Source organism: Wallemia mellicola (genome assembly GCF_000263375.1).
Source record: "Wallemia mellicola CBS 633.66 unplaced genomic scaffold WALSEscaffold_1, whole genome shotgun sequence".
Lineage (NCBI taxonomy): Eukaryota > Fungi > Basidiomycota > Wallemiomycetes > Wallemiales > Wallemiaceae > Wallemia > Wallemia mellicola.
In genome coordinates this window covers 205,047-226,153 of record NW_006531958.1, presented here as the reverse complement: position 1 = coordinate 226,153, position 21,107 = coordinate 205,047, and the positions used below count along the sequence as shown (strand labels likewise).

Genomic DNA, 21,107 nt, shown 5'->3' with positions numbered 1-21,107 from the left:
AGACGTTGATGAGGAGAGTTATGGACAAAACAAATCGATTACAGAAGATAAGTTCATCTAGATTTGGACAGAGAGCTACAAACTTGGTTAGCTCAGCTGGTACTTATATAGCATCCAAGGATTATCCACAATTAGCAAAGTCAATTTATACCTCTGCATCACAGAATGCCAGCGGTTTGTTGGGATATAACAACGATCCAAATGCTATAGTTGAAGGTACAGATACTATCACCGTATTTCCAGGCTGGGCTGTCGAGAAACAAGATCAATCTGTCTACAAATTACAACTTAGTGGATATTCCTCTTGTTTGAGAAGTATAGACAAAGCTACAAGATCTCAGAGAGCATTCATGAAACTCGCTCGCTCATTTGCTGCTTTGCCACCCCTACCAGACACGTCTGCGTCATCTCAAGAGACGTTCACCAGTGTCGAAGAAGAAATAGAAGAATTAGAGGCTATGGATATACCTAAATCTGAACAAATGCAAATAGAGCATGAGCTTAAAGCGGCCAATGTTAATCAAAATGCTCCAGGCCAATGGAACGAACAACCTAAAGCGACTAGTATGATGAAACCACAGCAACTAAAAAAGCAACAGGCTAACATACCCCTCGAAAAGCTGCACACTATGCATGCAAACATGAGTAAGTTCATCGGAATGCTGAAGATGCCTGCTTACGTCAATATTTAGATAAGCGTTTACAACCATTTTGGTCATCTATATTACCAAATAGGATCGTAAAAATGAGAGTTTACGCTATTTGGGGTGTTCCATTCGATAACAGTCAGCGCGATATCCCAGATAGTGCACCTGTCGCGTCAACCCAACTTAGAACTAATCAACAAGGTCATTTTGATTATGTATTTAATATCGTGAGTGATCATTATCTTTCTGAAATGATGATGCTAACAGTGAATAGAAAATTGATAGTATTCAAAGACCATCTTGGGTGAAAGATCCTCATCAAAAGCCCTTGGAGTTGAAAGTAGAGGTCGATTTACTTCCGCAAATGCTTGATTATAGTGTCAGATCAGGGATGACATCCACACCGGATATCGCAGATGGAATTGCAGCCAGTCAAACACTTCACGTAAAACTCACATCGGAAAGAGGTATACGCGTAATATCAGACCTTGATGATACAGTCAGGACGACTGAAATATTGAATGGCGTCCGAGCCATGTTTAGAAATGTCTTTGTCAATGATGAGAAAGAAATGGTTATACCTGATATCGTGAACTGGTATAACGATATGCATAAACAGGGTATATCTGGATTTCATTATGTTTCCAATTCACCATACGAAGCTTTTTCAGCTATCAGTGATTTCTTCAAAATATCCAATCTCCCACACGGACACTTTAAATTAAAGTATTACGGAGGGAAGTCCTTACTAGGTGGATTATGGGAGCCAGCTGCAGAAAGGAAGCGAGCAGGCGTCATTGAGATATTGAATGAGTTCAAACACTGCCAGTTCATACTAGTGGGTGATAGTGGTGAACAAGATCTCGAATTGTATTCGTCCTTAGCCAGAGAGCGTCCTCACCAAATATTGGCAGTATTCATCAGAGATGTAACCACTCCATCTGATGAAGCAAACAAGGAGGAGGATCTAATGAAGTTTAATGTGGAGAAACCGATACCACCACCTCGCAACACGGCGAAAAAACCAGCGCCACCACCCATACCACCAAAGGATGTAAATTTGCAAACCAAAAAGCCACCACCAGTACCACCGAAGAAGCCATTAGCATCACCATTATTATCCCAAAATAATGAACATAGATTACCACCACCTCCACCGCGAAGGAGTCAGACCGCTCCTGCACCACCATTACGACCAAAGCCGTCAGCAATTACATTGATCGGGAGCGATAGTGAACCAATAGAATTTGAACCATATGACGCAGCTGAAGCCAAATTAATGAAACGTATTGACAATTTTATGATGAGATTAGAGAAAGCAAAATTAGAGATACCTCCGGACGTAATCTTTTGCGTATTTAAGGATGCAAAAGAAGTTGAATCAATTACTAGAACTTTGCTAGCAGCACAGAGGTAGAAAGATTTTCACAATATACAATTTCAAGAATTTACGCACGTTTGTATTTTGTAACAATAAATTATTTGCTTAATGAGTCTTAAGTAGTAAGCTCGAGAAAGTTGAGAAAATACAGCGGGAATGTCAACCAGCCTCATTAGGCATCATCAATACCACCTATACCAAGAGCATAAGTAGCTTCGCTTTCCTAGGAGAAAACGTCTGGAATTTGTCAAACGAGGTTGGAATAACCCACTGGTAAATCAGGAGAATCTGATAATTTAGCTATACGCTCGTTACCTCTTCCTTTACGAAGGTATATTCTAGTGGTCGAAGCGTGACCAAGTACGTGTCCACCGACAGGTTTCTTATCAACTGCAGCAAAGGTCGTCATTGCACCTGGGTCTGCTTGCACGTGGTTTGATATTAAGACTGCAACATTGAATTCCTCAGCGAGACGTATAAGACGCGAAAGATGCTATGTTGAGTTAGATAGAATCACTTCCGTTATATAAACCAAGCCACCTGGTTTAGTTTTTGTTGCCGCTCAGATAATTCTCCGCGTCCACTAAAGTCGGTTCTGAACAAGGCAAGTATAGAGTCGACGATGACCAACTATGTTGTTGTCAGTTGGTCTATCAACATTCAGCCATTGCACCTTGTAAATACCGCCTTCATCTGCCATTTTCGCCGCTAAAGTGTTTATTAAGTCCATTTGCCTATATTGCAATTAGAGTTGAAGAACACCTATGATCATGCTGACTGCTCAGAATTGAATGCGCGTGCGATGGTGATATTATCCAAAGCTGCTTCCTCATCCATGTTGAATCTTGACGCAATAGACCTTATCCTATCTGGACGGAATGTACCTTCAGTGTCAATGTAGGCAGCCTTACCACTTGCACCGCCCATTTCCACTGGTAATTGAACAGTAACGCAGGCCGTATGACAAAGTTGAGTTTTTCCAGTTCTATATTCACCGTAAACCTCTGTGATTGCTTGTGATTGTATACCAGCTAGGAAATTTCAGCAAGAAAGCTACTACAGCTAACATAGCTGACCTCCTAAGACTGCATCAAATTGCTTAGAGCCTGTGGAAATGTTGCAAATCTTTTTGCGCTTCAAGGCCACCTCTGTACCAGACAAGAAACCAGTTTTTGAACACTTTTGAGCTGCTTCTTTGATTTTCTCAACTTTAACTTCAGATAAGCCCTAAACTAGTATGAGTACAGACTGCAACAGTATATTGACTAGAAATGCCTTTATTTTGAGCAATTGACGACGTGTAACTTGCAATACAGCCATAACAGTACTGATACCACCATTACGTAACTTAGTGATATCCGTAGCGTTTATATTAAACTGTTGCAGCATATCAATATGATCAAAACTCAACTCCTGAACTTGCTGTACAATATAGTTAGAGATGGGGAGAAAAGAATAGAGATCTTGAGAGATGCTCAACCTTATAATTATACTGTTCATTTATCTCCAATACTGAAGGTGATTTTGACATCTTTTATTGATTTTTCCTTATTTTGATTATCGACGTCTCTTTATAAGAAACGACAAAGATGGAAGCGACGGGACAACCTTCTCAAATTCCTAAAGGAAATATTAGCGCAAGGGATAACAGAGTTGCTACACACTCACATATTCGTGGTCTCGGTTTAAGAGAAGATGGCTCTGCGGTTATTGGTACGGGATCTGCAGGTTGGGTAGGACAGAATAGCGCAAGAGAGGTGAATAATATAGTATATCTTTTTATTATTCACTCATATCTCTAACAGGCATGTGGTATCGTCTCTGACTTAATCAAACTTCGCAAGTTCTCCGGTAGAGCACTTCTATTAGCTGGTGCACCAGGTACAGGTAAAACAGCATTAGCGTTGTCTATTTCACATGAATTGGGTACTAAAGTACCATTCTGTCCTATGGTCGGATCAGAAGTTTACTCTTCAGAAGTAAAGAAAACTGAAGTTTTAATGGAAAACTTCCGTAGAGCGATAGGTTGGTATTTGTATACCATTGCATCTATGGCTCACATCTCTCAGGTCTCCGCGTTAAAGAAGTCAAAGAAGTTTACGAAGGTGAAATATCTGAATTAACACCAGCAGAAGCTGAAAACCCATTATCTGGATACGGCAAGACTATCAGCCACGTCGTCATATCACTTAAGACTATGAAGGGTACAAAGCAGCTAAGATTAGATCCTTCAATCTATGAATCTCTTCAGAAAGAGCGCGTCACCGTCGGTGATATTGTTTACATTGAAGCCAATACAGGTGCAGTTAAGGTAATTTACAAACTACTACAATACGAAACCACTAACAACTCTCTAGCGTGTCGGTAGATCTGATGCATACGCTACATCATTCGATTTGGAAGCAGAAGAATACGTACCATTACCAAAAGGTGAAGTACACAAAAAGAAGGAAGTTATCCAAGATATAACTTTGCATGACCTCGACATGGCAAACGCTAGACCTCAGGGTGGTCAAGACATTATGAGTGTGATGGGTCAATTAGTCAAGGGAAGAAGAACTGAAATTACTGACAAATTACGTGGAGAGATCAACAAAGTTGTTAACAGCTACATAGAGCAAGGTATTGCTGAATTGGTACCAGGTGTTTTGTTCATCGATGAAGTACACATGCTGGATATTGAATGTTTCACTTACCTTAATAGAGCCCTTGAAAGTACGATATCTCCACACGTCATCTTAGCTACAAACAGAGGTTTGTGTACTGTCAAAGGTACAGAAGATAGCGGTGGTGAAGGTATTGTTTCACCACATGGTATCCCTACAGATTTATTAGATAGATGTATGATTATCAAGACTACACCATACAACAAAGATGAAATCAAAACTGTTCTGAGCCTCAGATCCAAGGTTGAGGGTTTGAAATTAGGTGAAGCAGCATTAGATCAATTAGCAGAAAAAGGTGCACAGACATCTTTGAGGTAAGTTAATATAACATTAACAATCATATTCTTACAAAATCTTCAGATATGTATTACAAACTTTGACCCCTGCCTCAATTCTTTCTAAGAACAGTAATAGAGCAGAAATATCACCGGAAGATGTATCTGAATTGGATGACCTCTTCATTGATGCAAAGACGTCAGCAGATTTCACAGCAGTATGTCTATATTCTCATCTACATTCCACTCACACAAATAAATCCAGTTTGCTCGTCAATAGGTTAGATTTTATGATTAAATAATAAATTATAAGTGTATATAGTACAATATATAATGCAAAGACAGCGTTCTATGATACTTTGATGCTAAGACGATTCACTCCTCTGTCTATATTCTTTTATAATCTGGTGAACGGCAATTGAATTGCGAATATTCTCATCAGCTAGCTTCTCAAAAGCTTCAGTGAGATATTTATAAGATGAATCCATATCTGCAGCTTTAGTTGTATTATTGTTAAGTAAGAACTGTGATTGAGAGCTGTCCTCAGACTCTCTTAGACTTTGTCTTGCTGGCGGCCGCGGTGGAATCGCTCTATTGGTGTAAGATGAACTGGCTGGCGATCCATTGTAAGCATCCAAAACGGTATCACTTAATCTATCGCCATCATTTGTCGGTTCCAAATCATTCTCTTGATTTTGGTCAAATTGACGTCGTCGACTCTCAGAATCAACGAGAACCTGGCCATTATCTTGTACTTCATCGCTAAAGTCGTTTAGCTCTTGACGCACTCGTTTAAACCAAAGTGGATCAACGTGTTGATTCTGTAGAGAGACGAGATTCCTTAGTATTTCAATATCATTATCAGTATTTTCTGGATAAAGCTGCTGGCTTGGTATTCTCGGAGTCTGACTCGTGTTGCTATTAGATTCCAGCTGATAGTTAAGTTGATCTCGCTGATGTTGTAGAAGGAGAATACGCCTCCTCATAAGTCTCTCTCTACCATCAAACTCTTGTAAAGTATCCCTAACTAAAACTGCCAAGTTTTTAAGTTCCATAGCATTTGGGTAATCTGTGCATGCAAGTTAGATAGGCGATAGCATAAGAGCGATCTTACTTGAATAATTAGCTTTTAAAATCTCAATTTCTTCTCGTAATTTTTTATTTTCTTCTATAACTCTTTTTATCTCCATTTCTAAATTGTGATGATAGAGAGATGGTGGTAGATGTTTGAGGGGTATATCAATCCATTATCGATATTTCAGCGTAAATAACGAAGAATCCAACTACTGCAGTTATTACTAAGGGTAGCATATTCATATACAAGAACTGCATACGCGGTATTCTTATTCCCTTTGATTTCAAAATATTGTCCCATAACAAACCAGCTAAACTAGCAGCAAAACTGAATGAACACGCGCCAATATTACTTCCAAATGCAATACTTAGCATACCAGCTTTGATAATCTTCTCATCCTCGCTACATTTCACCAACACTTGTGACATTAAAACAGTCGCACCAATATTGGTACTTCCATTACACAAAACAATCTCTATTAAACCTAATATCCAAACAGCTCTTAACGGCTGATCCTTTATCGCTATCTTAGCCCAATTTGCGAATATGTCTATCCAACCAACTGCTTGTAAAGAGTTGACAAGGATAAATTGAGTGATTGCGAATGGTACCAAAGCATACGGTAACCGACTACCAACTGTGATAACAGTAGGGAATGCACTTTTGAGTAATTTGAATCTATTGATGCTCTTATCCTCGCTCTGTTTTGAGTAAGTTGAATGATATCGTACGTCATGAATGAAATCGCGGACGAATACTACAAACGCAGCAGGTATAGTGATCCAGCATACGTGCATACCTTCTACTAGAACGCTACATACAACCAATAACACCAAAGTTATTGCTAGAACTATACTACCGAAGACCGCACCTGTTCTGTCAATCAAAACACTCCGTGGATTAACTTCGGGGGCGTTAAGCCTCGCTGGTATGTAAATTTCATTATTATCGCGTTTTAAGAGTGAATTGTATGGTGAAAATTGTAAAAATAAAACACCAAGTAGACTTATTGAAGAGAAGAAGACAGGTAATATCAGGTATAGTGCATACGTCAAGAAGCTAGTTGACGTTGTTGATGTCAAAACCAAATTAGTAGGGTTTGATGGTGGTAGAATCGCCGATGCTAAATTCGCAGCGGTGAATTGCGAGAATAAGAATGCAGTGGGTGGATGCAACCCAGTAACTCTTGTAAAATATGCAAGGAAAGCTGTACCACTCAATATCACCGGATCCTAATGCCCTCTATCAGTCACTATCGCCAAGAATACCACAAGACTTACGTTACCGACGAACGTGGCAAGAATGATAAAGAAACAATAGAAATAGGTGTATAGAGCATATCCAGAGTTTTTGCCTTTGTTAGATACCCAAAAAGCGAGAAATTGTAATAATCCGGTCGCATCTAATGATAAGGCAATATACGCCTATGAAATCATCAGCTTTGATAGCAAATATTATGATTTAAGTTACCAATGAGAGAAAGAGCAATAAAATGTCATAGGGTCTTAAATGAGTTTCATCGCCTACAAATCCATACTTCAGTTGCTCTCCATCGATACATTGTGCAGCTAACAACACTATTATCGAGAATACTGGTACAGTATGAAGGTTTAAATGAATATTGAACCTTTTGCAGGGTATCTTAAATGGCCTAACAGTAAAAAAATTACTAATCAGAAAAAATATTATTGTCACTATCGCTCTATAGTTCATTGTTCAGTTCCAAGAGAAACAACCTCAAACAAACGAGTTTACAATGCTGAAATATAAAATTCATGCTGACTAAAATACTATTGAGATATGCTAAGAGAGAAGAAATAGAGGTGGTCGAAAATTAGTAAAGCTTCTATGAAAGCAAGAAACCTTTGCCCTCGGACATTGCAATCGTGAGCTTTTGTTTCAAAATATCCTTATTACTGTAATCTGGTAGCTTGAGATAGTTGGCGCATGTCATTACACTTGGTAATGAATCGTCTGCTTTGTAGCCTGCTTCAGGTGATTTGCGTACTACTGTGAGTTGTGGATGAAGACCCCTAAATCCTGTATCATTAATTAGTAAAGTAAAAAGTAAAGCATATGTTTTACGTACCACCAATTGGTAACTTCGGTGAACCAGTAAGGAATTGTAGGAAGTCACGACGTGATACATTGTCAAATTCAGACATAACCTCAACCAATCTACGTAAAGCTGGACTGTCATTGTTGAATCCATGATCAGCTTTAATAATCTCACTGAGCGTCTCATTGGTCCAATCTTCGTCAGCGTTACCAAACAAGCTTGTTAATTCCTCGGCTGTGAAGATCTTCATGTCTTCAATTCGTAATATCTTTGAGAATCCTTCAACAAATGCCTCAACTTGCTTTGAAACGCCACTGCCAAGTGTTGCCTCAATGATCTTGTCGAGGTATTCACCAACGTTGTCAATGGTAACATCGACGTTTGTGCCATTTTCAACTAGTTCATACTCTGGCTTTCCTGGCAAGGTAAAATCTAGTGCAAGAGCGCTAACCTTCTCGGTTATTTCAGATGTTGAGAGCTTGGAATCGACAATCTTTTGAACTTCCATCATACTTTTTCCAACAAATGGGTCCACCAGTTTTACTCCTGCTACTGACTTAGGAATGCTCAAACCTAATACCAATTTCATGAAAAGAGGGTTGAAAGAGATATCAATAATTCTTGAGTCAAGTAAACCCTTGGCCAGGAATTGACCCAATATTCTAAACAATTTGATGCGTTCTTTACCCTTATCAGATTCACTCTCCTTATCTGACATTGGTTCTGGGAACAGACCAGTTGGTGAGAACACATACGGCGACTCAGATGAATCTTGGCTACCCCTCCACATTCGTAGACTCTTACGAGCAAACTCTTTACTAACCAAAGAATAGAACTCAAGCGTTGGTCCTAAACCTGTACCGACTTCCTCGAAATACTCGATTTCTAGAATGCTAGAAGATCCACCATATAATTCGAATACTTTGATGGCAGACTCGAGTACATACTCTCTCGATATCCTAACTTTTTGTCTTTGCATTCTACCAAGATGTGTAGTTGTTGGGTCTGGTCTACGATTGTCTGATCCTATACGAGAAGCTTCATTTTGCCATTTGTTGATCAATCTTGTTGTACCCCAAGTTTGAGCTTGTAAGAAAGCGTATCGAGTTTGGAAAGTAAACAAGAATGGAAATGCTGTAGGCAAGTCAATAGCCCATTCTGGAAGACAAGAACTATGGTATTGTTAGAAGATCATTTATTAGAATTGTCCCAACGTACCTAGCTATCAACATTGGTTCTTCAAGCTGACGATTAAGCTTAGCGGTAAGCTTATTGTTGACAAATGTCATCTCCCCGACACCTGTATCTTGAGCTAAAGCAGCATTTGGATGACTGATTGCATTCAACTCCTGTCTATCAGCGCAGAGAGCATGTAAGACTCTTAAAAGCTGAAGGATAGGTGCATGTTGAGAGTCCTTTGCGATCGATTCAGGAAGTTCTGACCAAGCGTCTTTGACATTTTCAGTAGTAACAGCGCTAATGTTAGGCTTCGCGACGATCTTCTCCTTTTTCTCTGCCGGGCCATCTATATGCTTGAACTTGAGTGTGTAAACATTCACGAATGGATTTCTCAAGGAGTTAGATTCTTTACGATGTAATGCACTGTAAATTGTCGATTCGAGATCAACCTTTTGACCGTCAAGTTCAAATTCAATATGGAAGTCGGTTGGCTTGGTCTTCAAAGCTGAAGCGTATGATCCTTTAGGCTTCAACTCCTTTCCTTTATTGTCTAATGATTCTGGTTTCTTACTGCCAGACTTTGAAGACTTTCTGGCAGTAGGTGAAGCATCATTCGTATTTGAAGGCGTCTGGATGCGAGTGCCATCAGGCGTCTTGGCTTCAATTTCTTTACCGTCATCCTTGACATCCAAATTGATCGTTTTCTCATGACCGAGTCGACCTTCACCCATCATCTCAGCTTCCATCTCATCATCAAAGAACTATCAATAACGTCAGATAAAGATAGAGTATATGTCATTTACTAACCTCGTCGTCAAAGTCGTCTAAGAATTCACCACCAAATGGATCATGCTCATCATCCTCGTTGTCATCGTGCTCATCATGTTCTTCATCCTCTTCCATGGCACGAAGTTCGTCTTCATCTATGTCATTCTGACTATGGTCGTCGGTGTCATCTTCGTCGCCTTGAACAGACTCCTTGCCTTTCCCTTTTGATTTGTTTTCATCATTCGCCGCAGGTGTGTTAGTAAGGCTCTCTTTAGAGTTTCTACGACTACCGCCTTTGCTATCTTTTCCTTTATCCTTCTTCGTACTTGAAGCAGCTGTAGATCCTTCTTCAGGTGCGGGTATGCCAGCAGCAGCAGCGAATGCAGCGAGAACGCCCGACAATCTAGATGAGCCATGTCCACCTTTACCAGAAAGTGCGCTCATTATTCTCGGACGAAGGTAGTCGTTCAAAACTTGAAATGTTGCAATAGCATGAACAGAAACAACCATAGTTGGTTGCACTTTACTGAGTTCTTGATCATCAGTAACCAAACGTAATCTGACTTGACGACCCAATGCTGACATTGGATTACGACGGCTATCATCCCCAAGAGCTGATCCTACTGTGCCAACATTGAATGGTTCTAAACGACTAAGTGATTCTTGTAGACGTTTTACGAGTGAAAGCAAAGCGGATGGAGAACCAGGGATGTGTGACCTAGTATTGGTAAAGGTTTCGAGCACAACTTTGTGTCTCATACTTGAAGGGAGTGATTCAGTATCACCCGTGATAAATTCAAGCAAACCTTCAATCAAACCACTACGAAGTAATTCAAAGCTTGACATACTATCTTCACGTACGAACCAGTTACCAAGCTTCTGCAAAGTCTCCTTGATTTGAACTGTAGATGTTTCAGATGACTTGAGCTTATCCACCATATCGCGGATCTCTGCGAGTGCAACCTTCGCATCGTCATAGGTGTCTGCACCATTTTGCTCTTCCAACTTTGAAAAAATGACCTTTAATGTTCTAGCTCTAGCGATTGCTGCATCTGAAGGGTCTACATTTGAGGCTCTATCGAGACTAGCAGGTGATGCAGTTCCTGCAGCTGCTGAGGCAGCAGCACTACCTGCAGCAAGATATGTAGCAAGACGACTAGCTGGACCAGTGGAGCCAAGATTCAAAAATCCGGAAGGCGCTTCTGATGGAGGAAGATCCACTCTCAATGCTCTAGCAAGGTTAGATACTGGATCACCAAGAGGCCCTTCATCCTTGTCTAATGGTGATGTTGGCTCATTTGGTTTCTCTTTTTCATCCTTTTCTGAGTTAAGCTTATCAGTAGCAATAACTTCTATTTCATACATGACACCTTGACGTCTAAGAGCTGAGTGATAAACTCCAGGAAGCTTGTTAAGTAAAAGTTCGACAAGTTGTAAAGCACCAGTTACTAGATTTGGATTCTCACGTGAAGAAAGGATACCACCGATGAAGCTGGCCATTGGTATATATCTGAGCAGATCATGTAGTTGTTTCTCTTCCGCGAAACTGATGACCTTAAGCAATCCTGCGAGAGCCTTACTGCGAACAGGTGTTGATACGGATGCTGCGTAAACCTCAACAAATACCGGTACCATAAGTGACATGAAGCGGTTGATCGAGTCTGGATTCTGACGAAGACATTCAATACGAATACGCATTGATTCTTGACGAGCGGCTTCTCTCTGCTTAGAACGGCTCGTGATGATTGATTCTGGTTTTTCCTTGTTCTCAGCGTTTTGTGAGCTTTCATCCTCAGTTTGACCTTCTGTCTTGTTGATGTAGGACTTGTTATCGAAAACACCAACTAAAGTATATCAGAAATTATTCAATTTATTGAAAAAACTAACCTGGTACTATAGGTGGTAGTAATTCTAAGGATAAACTGAGTGCTTCATCGACTTGATCTTTTGGTCTATGAGCGAGATTTTCAAGAACAACCATATCAGCTAGGCCACCTTCTCCTGGTGCAGAACCATCCTCCATTGCTTGAGTAGTAGGGTCAGTCTTCTCAGGAACGAGAACACCAGTAAGTATATTGTAAAGTGTATCAACAATGTTACGATTCAGCAAAGCGATTGATGCCTTAGCACTAGCCTTGCTTGCTGAAGACATCGCGCGTAAAAGTGCAGTAAAGGTATTGATAGTAATTAATGGTGTTCCACCTGAGCCAGATGGTGATAGGAGATTGACGACGCCGGTTATGAGTGTTCCATCTTCAAGTAACTTTTCAATAAGGTCAGGCTTGTTTTTGTAGCTGTCGATTATGCGTACAACGCAGAGACAAGCTTGTTCAACTAATCTCTGGTCTGAATAACCAAGAACATCACGAATCTTCGAGATAGCATCATAAACCATGTCGAAGCTTTCTGGAGTCAATGCACGACAGCAGTTGGCGGCTGCAGTGAGCGCTGTGCGTTGAACATGTGAGTTGAAGAAATCAAGATATTGGAGGATAGCAGTGAGACCACCTTCCGATACGATTTTGTTTGGAACTTCTTGAGCCACTTTGCCAAGTGTAGAAACAGCCTCTTCAGCAAGGTCGACGTATTGAACATCACGTAGCTTTGAGCATAATATCGGAATAGCACCATTCTGGGCAACTCTAATTGAAGAACCAGGTAATGCTTCCATCAGGTTGGCCAAACAACGGCAAGCTAAGAGTTGAGCTTCACCGACGTTGTCACCGAATCCATCACCGCCGGATGCTGCAAGAGCAGCCATAATCTCAGCTTCTTCTTGAGCTTCAGCAGAGAGAGGTTCCTTCTTCTTAGATGGATCAGCAGTCGTTGGCGGATCACCATTCATGATAGCAATAAGCTCTTTAGAGAATGCTTCAACTTGGAAGGACCCTGCAAGCGTTTCTTCAGTGGAGACAGCTAAAACTTCTGCTAACTCTTGGAGGGCGATCATGAGCTGAGTACCATCACCAGCACCTATTGGGTGAGGACGCTCACGGAGATGCTGGAGAATGTTCTTGTAGCGTGAGGATTGACCAAAGATGAGCCCGCTTAGCATCCTATAATCAGTAAGGAGTGCATGGTCATCTTCAGGGAAGTCCTCCTCATTATCGTCAAGCTCTTCATCTAGATCATGGTCTTCTCCTAAGTCTAAGGCTTCGTCTTGATGGTGTTCTATTTCATCTTCGTCTTCGTGTAAAGATCTGTCTTCATCACGGGCTTCGTTGCGGGCTTCGGCAGCAGCATCAGCTTCTGCCATTAGTATGTCATCGTCTAGGAGGGTGTTATCTAAGGATGTAATCAGCTATGATGTGGACTGTCCGCAAACAACCTACTTCTATGTTGTTGATTACGTCTGTTTGAGTGAGGGCGGGTCTTCTTAGATCTGCCACTTGTTAGAAGATTGTCGATAGCAATAGAAGACGTCACTCACTTGTCATTTGGTACGTTTAGTTGCTTTTTGTCCATTTCTCTCGATGATGATGATCTTAAGTTGTACTTGGGCTTCTTTGAGTTAGATTCAGGCGTGTGTTGTGACTTTCTTTTGCTTGAGCTTGGTTGAGCTGGTTGTGTGTGCTGTTGTGTGGCTTGTGTGTGCGATTGAGATTGCGTAGGATAACTTGGATTTTTTGACTTGCTTGATTTGTTATTTCTCTTTGGTGGCATCTGATATTTAATCTAGATGTCCATTAACTGTATCCCTCAAGCTGTTTTCTGTAGGAGATCGTGATGGTAAGGAAACAACCCTAATCAGCAGTCATAGAGAGATATGAGAAGGTATGTGAAATTAATTTAAAAAAATACAGGAGATATTTCAAATATACGGTAGATCTCTAATAGCACTCTGAGTATATCCACAGGAGTCTTATATTGATGATATCTACCAATCTATATAGCCCTCCTCCGTTAAGAGCAAAAGCGTGTGCGCTAGAGCTCCTGTAGATGCTTATCATCTACAAAAGGGCGTTCGTCGTCACAGGGATGTCGTTAGTCATGCTAGGGTTACGCACTCACACTCTCCAATAAACTATTATGCATAAAACAAAATATTTATAGAGATAATAGTCTATTTCTTGTATACTTTTTCTGTCTTATCTTGAACGTTTCTCCTGAGAAGAAATCTCGCCTCTCAGCTCATTCCCAATAAAAAATATCGTATCTTGCTATAATCACGTTATGGCGCAGAATGTAGACGAGGAAGCACCCCTATTATCGTCATCGTTTCATAATGAGATGAATATACACGAGAAGATGTCCTCATCTCCCGTCTATCCGCTTATTTGGACTATTAGACGAGATATAACGAAGATTATAGAAACACCATTCTCATGGGAGCAGCTACAATCTCCTCATTTAACATACAACGTTGTTCAAATACTAGCCTTAAAATATGGATCTCTTTATCATGAGAACTTGGCAGTTGGTGCGTTATATGAACCAATCAGGGTAAAACTGACATGATTTTATAGTATACTGCCTACTTGTTAACAGGGTTTACTTTATCAGCGAATCCAGTTCTCCGGTATGTTCTTATCTATCATTGATTCGTAAATTTTGACGAGATAGACACACATGGGTGTCAATGCGACAAGAGCTAATCTCTGTGAACTACTCGCATTAAAAGTATTACGGATTTATGCTGTAAGTCCGCACTACATATCTCTGTCTTGCGTTTTCATTCATACGTCATAGGATAAAGCATCATCAAAGATAGATTTGGCGTATGTATTGGCAGGTCCATTCAGGTTGTTCCAAGGTGCATCAGATGAAATAATACAGAAAGTACTCGATGAGGAAGGCGAAAGTGCGCTTTTTAAAGCAAGCAACGCTCTCGAAATAGCCATAGTAGGAAACGCTAAAAGGTTTATAAAAAGCGCCTATTGCCAGAAAGTAATAAATTCAATATGGAATGGCTCCGTTGTTTACACACCCGTTAACAAACACGCATTCATCAGTGATTACTACAAAGTCAAACCAATTACGTTCTTCAATCCCCGCCAATCACCTCTACTAGATCATTATCGCTTGAAAGTACCTCGTATTCGCTCCATTATTGAATATGTTAAGTGAGTTCATAAGTATCCTTTTTTCGAAACTTACGAGTTTAGCTTCTGCATTTTATTCGCTTTGTTTGTCTTTGCTATTGAATGTAAGTAATAGCTTGATATTCTTCTACATTAACACTAATATCTAATAGCCAATGAGCAACACTCACTCAATGTGATTGAAATTGGCTTCATATTCTACGCCTTGGGTTTCACATTAGATAAATTAGCAAGTACTCAGGAACACGGTTGGAAGGTATACTCAGCAAATCTATGGAATGGCTTCGATTTGCTTTTTATCGTAGATTTCCTCCTATACCTCTCATTCAGGTTATATGGAATCTGGTTTGATCATCCTAAATACTCACTACTGGGCTTGGACGTCTTGTCTTGCGCTGCTGCATTGTTATTCCCACGATTAGCGTTCGTCACGTTGTCGAACAACTTAATGATATTATCTATACGGGCCCTTTTCTTAGATTTCCTATTCCTCATGGCACTCGCATTTTTCTGCTTTACAGGGTTCCTCTATGCACTATGGACACTCGGTAGAGGTGCTTACACCTGGCAAGAATTAGCAAAGTACATGATGTTCATCGTGAGTTTATAAGAGCTTTCGGAAGTTATCTAACATAGTACAGTGGTTCGGTTTAGATGGAACAGGATTCACCATATCGCCAAACCTTCATCCAATCTTTGGACCAGCGTTGATTGTCTTATATGCATGTATAAGCAACACATTGCTATTGACGGTCTTAGTATCAATTCTATCAACTACATTTGCAAAAATAGATGCGGATGCAGAAGCTGAATACATGTTTCGGCAAGCCGTCCAAACAATCGAGGGTGTCAAAAGTGATGCTCTATTTGGATACCAGCCGCCACTAAATATATTCGCATGGCTGATTATGACACCAGCTAAATGGATATTGACACCTCGTTGGTTCCACAAAATCAATGTATTCATGGTTAGGGCCACAGCAGCTCCAATATTACTTTTTATATCACTGTATGAGAGGTATGAACCTGAAACACTTCGTTCAGTACTACCATTTTATAAGAGAATTCAAGCGATTGCAGACAAGATTGGTGACAGCTTACCACGTAAATTGAAGAACCTCACACTTCTCGAAGGGCTTGTTGGGTCAAGCAAAGATGTCACAATAGCATTTGAGTATCATCCAGATGAAGGATGGGATGAAGATGAAGATGATGATGATGATCTGGATACATTCACCAAACCCAACGTCAGTCAGGATGAAGTACACAGAGCGACGACAGTCGCAAGGGAACAACATTATGGTACAGAGGAAAATGAATTACATCGACACATGTGCGAAGAAATCGAACAAAGACGACTTAGTCAGATGCCATCAAGAAATGAAGGTAAAGCAATGCTGTCGCCTCAAACAATTCAGAATGAAAGGAGGCACGATGAGCGAGAGGAGCGAGAGGGGCTAATCAATGTCGGGTTGAGTAAAAGTGTAGACAGGGATCCACCAGCCATCCCTCCTCGAACGACGTTCAATGACCTTGAAAATAGCGACGGATTATCACACGATGTCGTCAGTCCTCTCTTAAGTCAGGAAGATATGCCAGTTGGCTTACGTTCGCGAAGAAAAACAGATGGTACGGCACTCCTGCGTTCAAAAACGCTTGAGTTCTATGGCGAAAATATGAAATCACAACGTGCACAGAAGTCATTTACTGATAGACCGCGTAGAATGTCAAATGTGGAACATACACTGAGTCGTAACATAGGTAGTCTCAATAGCCCACTAGCCAAGGCGTTCTCAACAAGGCCATATGCCTGGAATTATCGAAGACCAATGTCACATGAATCTAATATATCTACAAATCACAATGGTGGTTTGATCCCACCACGTAGATCTCAAAGCGCTAGCACATCACCAAATCCGACTCAAAGTGTTTTGCATAGCAATGAACACAATAGAGCCTCTTATCATGTTAATGACAAGCTTGCCGCCATAGATGCTAGACAAGTTCGCATGGAAGCCTTACTTGAACGACTAGCAAAAAGTGTAGAATGGACTCCCGGTCCATCAACCTAAGCACGCGAGCAACGACATATTTAATGTAACAATGTAATGGTATTTATTCATGAAATGTCTCGTTACTGAATTATCTACATTTACAATCTGTCAATACTTCATTGTTCGTTCACAATGATACTGGCTTTGCCCATTCCAGAGCCCTGTGTTATGCGTCAGGCAGTTCTACCTAATACTAAGTTTACTCACAATACACATAGAAGTGCAAAGGATTCTTGCGCCAGTTTTCTTAGCTTCTGATAAGATAGTTGCGATCTGACGAGCACCCGTGCATCCAAGAGGATGGCCGAGAGCACTTAATTGATTTAGTATGATACGTAGTATTATGCTTATACCACTCACATTGCGCCACCGTTTGGATTTACTTTAGCTGGTGAAAGACCCAGCTTTTGAACGCAATATAATGCTTGCGATGCAAATGCTTCATTAATCTATTTATGTTAGACAAAGAAACAAATTTATAATGTACTCACTTCGTAAATATCCACATCAGAGGTAGTCAAGCCAGTCTTCTCAAGCACCTTTGGGATTGCAACGGCTGGTCCGATACCCATGATGCGTGGCGGACAACCAACGTCAGCGGAGGCGACGAATTTACCGAGGATAGGTAATCTCAACCTTTCAGCATGACTACGCCTGGTAAGAAGAACAGCAGCAGCACCATCTGAGACTTGCGACGCATTACCTGCATGTGTGACACCGTTCGCATCGAACGCAGGCTTCAACTTTGCGAGTGACTCTTTGGTGACGCCATCTCTGATACCGTCGTCCTTATCAACGAGTCTTTCGGTACCGTCTGAGTTCTTGACCATAATTGGAGCGATTTCATCTCTGAATTTGCCCGCTTTTTGAGCAGCTGCAGCTCTTTGTTGTGAGAGGGCGGCAAATTCGTCCTGTGCAGCACGTGTGATACCGAAGTCTTTGGCGACGTTTTCTGATGTTATACCCATACTACAACGTATTAGATAAGTCATGCTATTTATGTAATACTAACGGAATGAGACAATCAGCTGCTTCTTGATTTGAGAGTACATCCTCGTCCATATTCTGAGGGAGTGCACCAGCGCCATAGTGAGCGGTCATAGATTCCACACCTGCACCGATACCGAAATCAATTTGACCTGATGCGATTTCAAGTGCGATTTGTGAGATAGCTTGCAAACCAGATGAACATTGACGGTTTACGGTGTTGATAGCTGTGGTGTGTGGGATACCAGCGTAAAGCTGTGCCATTCTAGCAAGGCTTGCACCTCCTCCCGGTGGTAAAACGTTTCCTACAGCGATGTCCTTAATTAGCGAGTTAGCCGGTTGTGCTTATCAACGGGAATAGTACAAACCTCAATCAGAGTAGGATCTACATTAGCACGCTTTACGGCTTCCTTGAAAGCGTGGGCTAGTAACTTCTCCGGTAGAGTACCGGCTAATCCACCTTTCCTAGCCTGAGTTTGTGAGAAATGCGTGTAAAGATAGATAGAATCTACTAACTCTAGTAATAGGAGTTCTTACCGCTGATACGATAACGACATCGTTTGGATTTTTATTGAGTACTTCTTTAATCGTCATAGTTTGAGTTCAAGTGGGGAGTTCACACTTTGGTCACGTATTATCAGCAGCTGACAAATGAGGATTTCAACGACGCTTATGAATTTAAAGCCAGCAGAAAATATCAGACCAGCGATTTGGAAATCAATAGCACCTTACAACGCAAATCACGACTTCAAATTACCTAAGTTACCGGTACCGTCACTCGATCAAACAGCCCAATTGTTATCGAAATCTATCAAAGCATTATCAAATGACACAAACAAGATAACAGCATTAGAGCATAAACTAGCGTCATTCGTAGCAAACGAGGGTCCAAACTTACAATCTAGATTACACGCTCGTAGAATGGACCCAGAGCACGTGAACTGGCTTGAGCAATATTGGGACGATGCAGCATATATGGCATACCGCGATTCAGTCGTCATTAACGTTTCATTCTTCTATGGGTTCGTACCCACGTCACAGCCACTTTCTGAAACACAGTATGCAGCAAGAATTGCACACTATGCTCTTCAATTCCGCAAGACACTATTCGATGGTCAACTTGATCCTGACTTTATCGGCAAAGATAGATCACCATTATGTATGAACTCCTACAGATTCATGTTCGATGCTTGTCGCATACCATGCAAACCAGCTGATTACGTCAATGTTAATAGACAAAAGATTGGGCATATAGCTGTAGTCCACAAAGGCAATTGGTGGAGTATTCCTGCAACGACAGCCGATGGAACGCCGTTATCAGTTTCGGAGTTAGAGCAAAAGATTGATTACATCATTAATCAGCCAGTGAAAGAGGGCTTTGTGGGTGTCTTAACAACTCGTAACAGAGATAAATGGGCCGATGTAAGTGGATCATGTAATTTGGCTGGGAGTAATTCACACAGACGATAGGACCGTATGAAGCTCATACAGATCGATCCTACAAATGCAGATTCACTTGCTGAAATTGAGTCGGCTGCCTTTGTTATCGCTTTGGATGGCACGCAGACGTTGGATACACCAGTCACCAAATCTAGACATCTCTGGCATGCAGGTGATGGTGGTAAATTTTCCAACAACCGCTTTGTTGACAAACCAGCTCAATTCATTTGCTGGACAGACCAAAGCTCAAACACAGCTAGAGGGGGTCTAATGGGCGAACATAGCGCCATGGATGGCACCCCACTAGTACGCTTATGCGAGTTCGTCGTAGAAAACATTGAGAAGGCCTCGCCTGCATCTAATGAACTACTCGACCAAGATACCATAAACGCAGAAAGGAGAGATACCCTGGCACCCAAACACCTTGAATTCAATGAGAACGGCTTAGAAACATCAACCGCAGAAGCTTGGAATGAAATTAAGAATCTCACAAATAGTCAAGTCCTTGGATATACTTTAACAGGTTATGGCAAAGGCGCAATAAAAAAAGCAGGCTTCTCGCCAGATGCATGGACACAGATGATCATACAGCTGGCTTATTCTCGCCTGGTAGCCAGTGAAGGTGGTGAAAATATCCCAGCTGCAACATATGAAGCTGCAATGACACGATTATTTGCAAATGGACGCACAGAATGCGTTAGATCAGCCACATCTGAGAGTGCTTTGTTCACAAATGCGATGAATGATAGCGCAAAGACAAATGAAGAACGTAAATCAGCTTTAAAGGCTGCCATAAAGATCCACATCGAGAACATGAAACAAGCAGGCCTAGCTCAAGGTTGCGATAGACATCTTTTTGGTGAGTGATGTCTTACTTTGGTATTATTTTTCATCTTGTCATTCAAGGTCTTAAGAAGTCTTTACTTCCAAATGAACAAGTGCCTGATATATTCAATGATGAGTTATTCAATGTATCAGCTACTTGGACGTTGTAAGTGTCTGTATTCAGGCTAACCTCCCAATTGCTAATAATTTCCAGGTCAACCTCACAGATATCTTCAATGAGTTTCGACACATATGGCTGGGGTGAGGTCGCTCCAAATGGGTAAGTTATCTTGAAGCATTGCTTTCTTACTCAATTAACCAACAAAAAGCTTTGGCATAGCCTATGCTATCTTTGAAGATTACCTTCAATTCACTATTACCAATACTATTTTATACGGTACAGCAGAAGAAAAGAATGGAAAGGGTAAAGAACGTAACGACAAATTTGTGACTTTTTTAAATGAAGCTGCTAACGATATGATAATGCTTTTTAGGCCGTCACAACATCAATCTAAGCTTTAATCTTCTTATGACAATACCACGAAAACGAAACTACAAATTGTAATTTTTATGAACACCTTGGTTTCATTTTTGGACAAACTCGATCCTGTTCTTGGTGGCAATCACCACGCGTCTGGCGCTTGCTGTATCATGGCGCATCAGAGTGGAATTTAAACAACTGAAATAGTATACAATGATTAAAGTCTAG

The 21,107-nt window shown here is 40.9% G+C and overlaps 8 protein-coding genes across 8 annotated transcripts; 4 read left to right on the top strand and 4 right to left on the bottom strand.

Moving 5' to 3' along the window:
• Nucleotides 1-12: 12 nt before the first annotated feature.
• WALSEDRAFT_55860 (hypothetical protein) lies at nucleotides 13-3,591 on the top strand. The gene is made up of 3 exons (XM_006955732.1): nucleotides 13-645; nucleotides 693-874; nucleotides 922-3,591. The coding sequence occupies exons 1-3, from the start codon at nucleotides 21-23 to the stop codon at nucleotides 2,062-2,064; spliced, it is 1,950 nt and encodes a 649-aa protein (XP_006955794.1). The 5' UTR covers nucleotides 13-20; the 3' UTR covers nucleotides 2,065-3,591.
• WALSEDRAFT_30755 (hypothetical protein) lies at nucleotides 2,105-3,573 on the bottom strand. The gene is made up of 2 exons (XM_006955733.1): nucleotides 2,300-3,573; nucleotides 2,105-2,251 (listed from the first exon to the last, which is right to left on the bottom strand). Exon 1 carries the CDS (start codon nucleotides 2,953-2,955, stop codon nucleotides 2,797-2,799), a length of 159 nt encoding a protein of 52 aa, XP_006955795.1. The 5' UTR covers nucleotides 2,956-3,573; the 3' UTR covers nucleotides 2,105-2,251; nucleotides 2,300-2,796.
• A 12-nt stretch (nucleotides 3,592-3,603) lies between the features above and the next one.
• WALSEDRAFT_59024 (AAA family ATPase Rvb1) lies at nucleotides 3,604-5,216 on the top strand (the record flags this gene model as incomplete). Its single annotated transcript, XM_006955731.1, has 5 exons — nucleotides 3,604-3,785; nucleotides 3,834-4,053; nucleotides 4,098-4,339; nucleotides 4,386-5,008; nucleotides 5,055-5,216. Coding segments are annotated over exons 1-5 (1,413 nt in total), but the record flags the coding sequence as incomplete, so codon positions are not given.
• Nucleotides 5,217-5,927: 711 nt separating this feature from the next.
• Nucleotides 5,928-7,757, bottom strand: WALSEDRAFT_34468 (hypothetical protein; the record flags this gene model as incomplete). Its single annotated transcript, XM_006955730.1, has 4 exons — nucleotides 5,928-6,038; nucleotides 6,084-7,276; nucleotides 7,325-7,468; nucleotides 7,515-7,757. 3 exons carry the CDS (start codon nucleotides 7,755-7,757, stop codon nucleotides 6,209-6,211), a joined length of 1,455 nt encoding a protein of 484 aa, XP_006955792.1. The 3' UTR covers nucleotides 5,928-6,038; nucleotides 6,084-6,208.
• Nucleotides 7,758-7,890: 133 nt separating this feature from the next.
• Nucleotides 7,891-13,000, bottom strand: WALSEDRAFT_14312 (hypothetical protein; the record flags this gene model as incomplete). Its single annotated transcript, XM_006955606.1, has 6 exons — nucleotides 7,891-8,084; nucleotides 8,134-9,275; nucleotides 9,322-10,021; nucleotides 10,122-11,123; nucleotides 11,181-11,894; nucleotides 11,938-13,000. 6 exons carry the CDS (start codon nucleotides 12,998-13,000, stop codon nucleotides 7,891-7,893), a joined length of 4,815 nt encoding a protein of 1,604 aa, XP_006955668.1.
• A 1,248-nt stretch (nucleotides 13,001-14,248) lies between these two features.
• On the bottom strand, nucleotides 14,249-19,384 carry WALSEDRAFT_30751 (thiolase). Its single transcript, XM_006955728.1, has 14 exons — nucleotides 19,290-19,384; nucleotides 18,650-19,241; nucleotides 18,502-18,603; nucleotides 18,159-18,451; nucleotides 17,638-18,115; nucleotides 17,507-17,595; nucleotides 17,354-17,459; nucleotides 15,734-17,307; nucleotides 15,245-15,690; nucleotides 15,156-15,196; nucleotides 14,740-15,113; nucleotides 14,614-14,688; nucleotides 14,517-14,569; nucleotides 14,249-14,470 (listed from the first exon to the last, which is right to left on the bottom strand). The coding sequence occupies exons 2-8, from the start codon at nucleotides 18,725-18,727 to the stop codon at nucleotides 17,263-17,265; spliced, it is 1,191 nt and encodes a 396-aa protein (XP_006955790.1). The 5' UTR covers nucleotides 18,728-19,241; nucleotides 19,290-19,384; the 3' UTR covers nucleotides 14,249-14,470; nucleotides 14,517-14,569; nucleotides 14,614-14,688; nucleotides 14,740-15,113; nucleotides 15,156-15,196; nucleotides 15,245-15,690; nucleotides 15,734-17,262.
• On the top strand, nucleotides 14,249-20,963 carry WALSEDRAFT_30750 (acyltransferase ChoActase/COT/CPT). Its single transcript, XM_006955727.1, has 17 exons — nucleotides 14,249-14,470; nucleotides 14,517-14,569; nucleotides 14,614-14,688; nucleotides 14,740-15,113; nucleotides 15,156-15,196; nucleotides 15,245-15,690; nucleotides 15,734-17,307; nucleotides 17,354-17,459; nucleotides 17,507-17,595; nucleotides 17,638-18,115; nucleotides 18,159-18,451; nucleotides 18,502-18,603; nucleotides 18,650-19,555; nucleotides 19,604-20,432; nucleotides 20,480-20,564; nucleotides 20,613-20,678; nucleotides 20,728-20,963. The coding sequence occupies exons 13-17, from the start codon at nucleotides 18,785-18,787 to the stop codon at nucleotides 20,918-20,920; spliced, it is 1,944 nt and encodes a 647-aa protein (XP_006955789.1). The 5' UTR covers nucleotides 14,249-14,470; nucleotides 14,517-14,569; nucleotides 14,614-14,688; nucleotides 14,740-15,113; nucleotides 15,156-15,196; nucleotides 15,245-15,690; nucleotides 15,734-17,307; nucleotides 17,354-17,459; nucleotides 17,507-17,595; nucleotides 17,638-18,115; nucleotides 18,159-18,451; nucleotides 18,502-18,603; nucleotides 18,650-18,784; the 3' UTR covers nucleotides 20,921-20,963.
• Nucleotides 14,299-17,164, top strand: WALSEDRAFT_61781 (hypothetical protein; the record flags this gene model as incomplete). The annotated part of the gene is made up of 7 exons (XM_006955729.1): nucleotides 14,299-14,470; nucleotides 14,517-14,569; nucleotides 14,614-14,688; nucleotides 14,740-15,113; nucleotides 15,156-15,196; nucleotides 15,245-15,690; nucleotides 15,734-17,164. The coding sequence occupies 7 exons, from the start codon at nucleotides 14,299-14,301 to the stop codon at nucleotides 17,162-17,164; spliced, it is 2,592 nt and encodes an 863-aa protein (XP_006955791.1).
• Nucleotides 20,964-21,107: the final 144 nt, after the last annotated feature.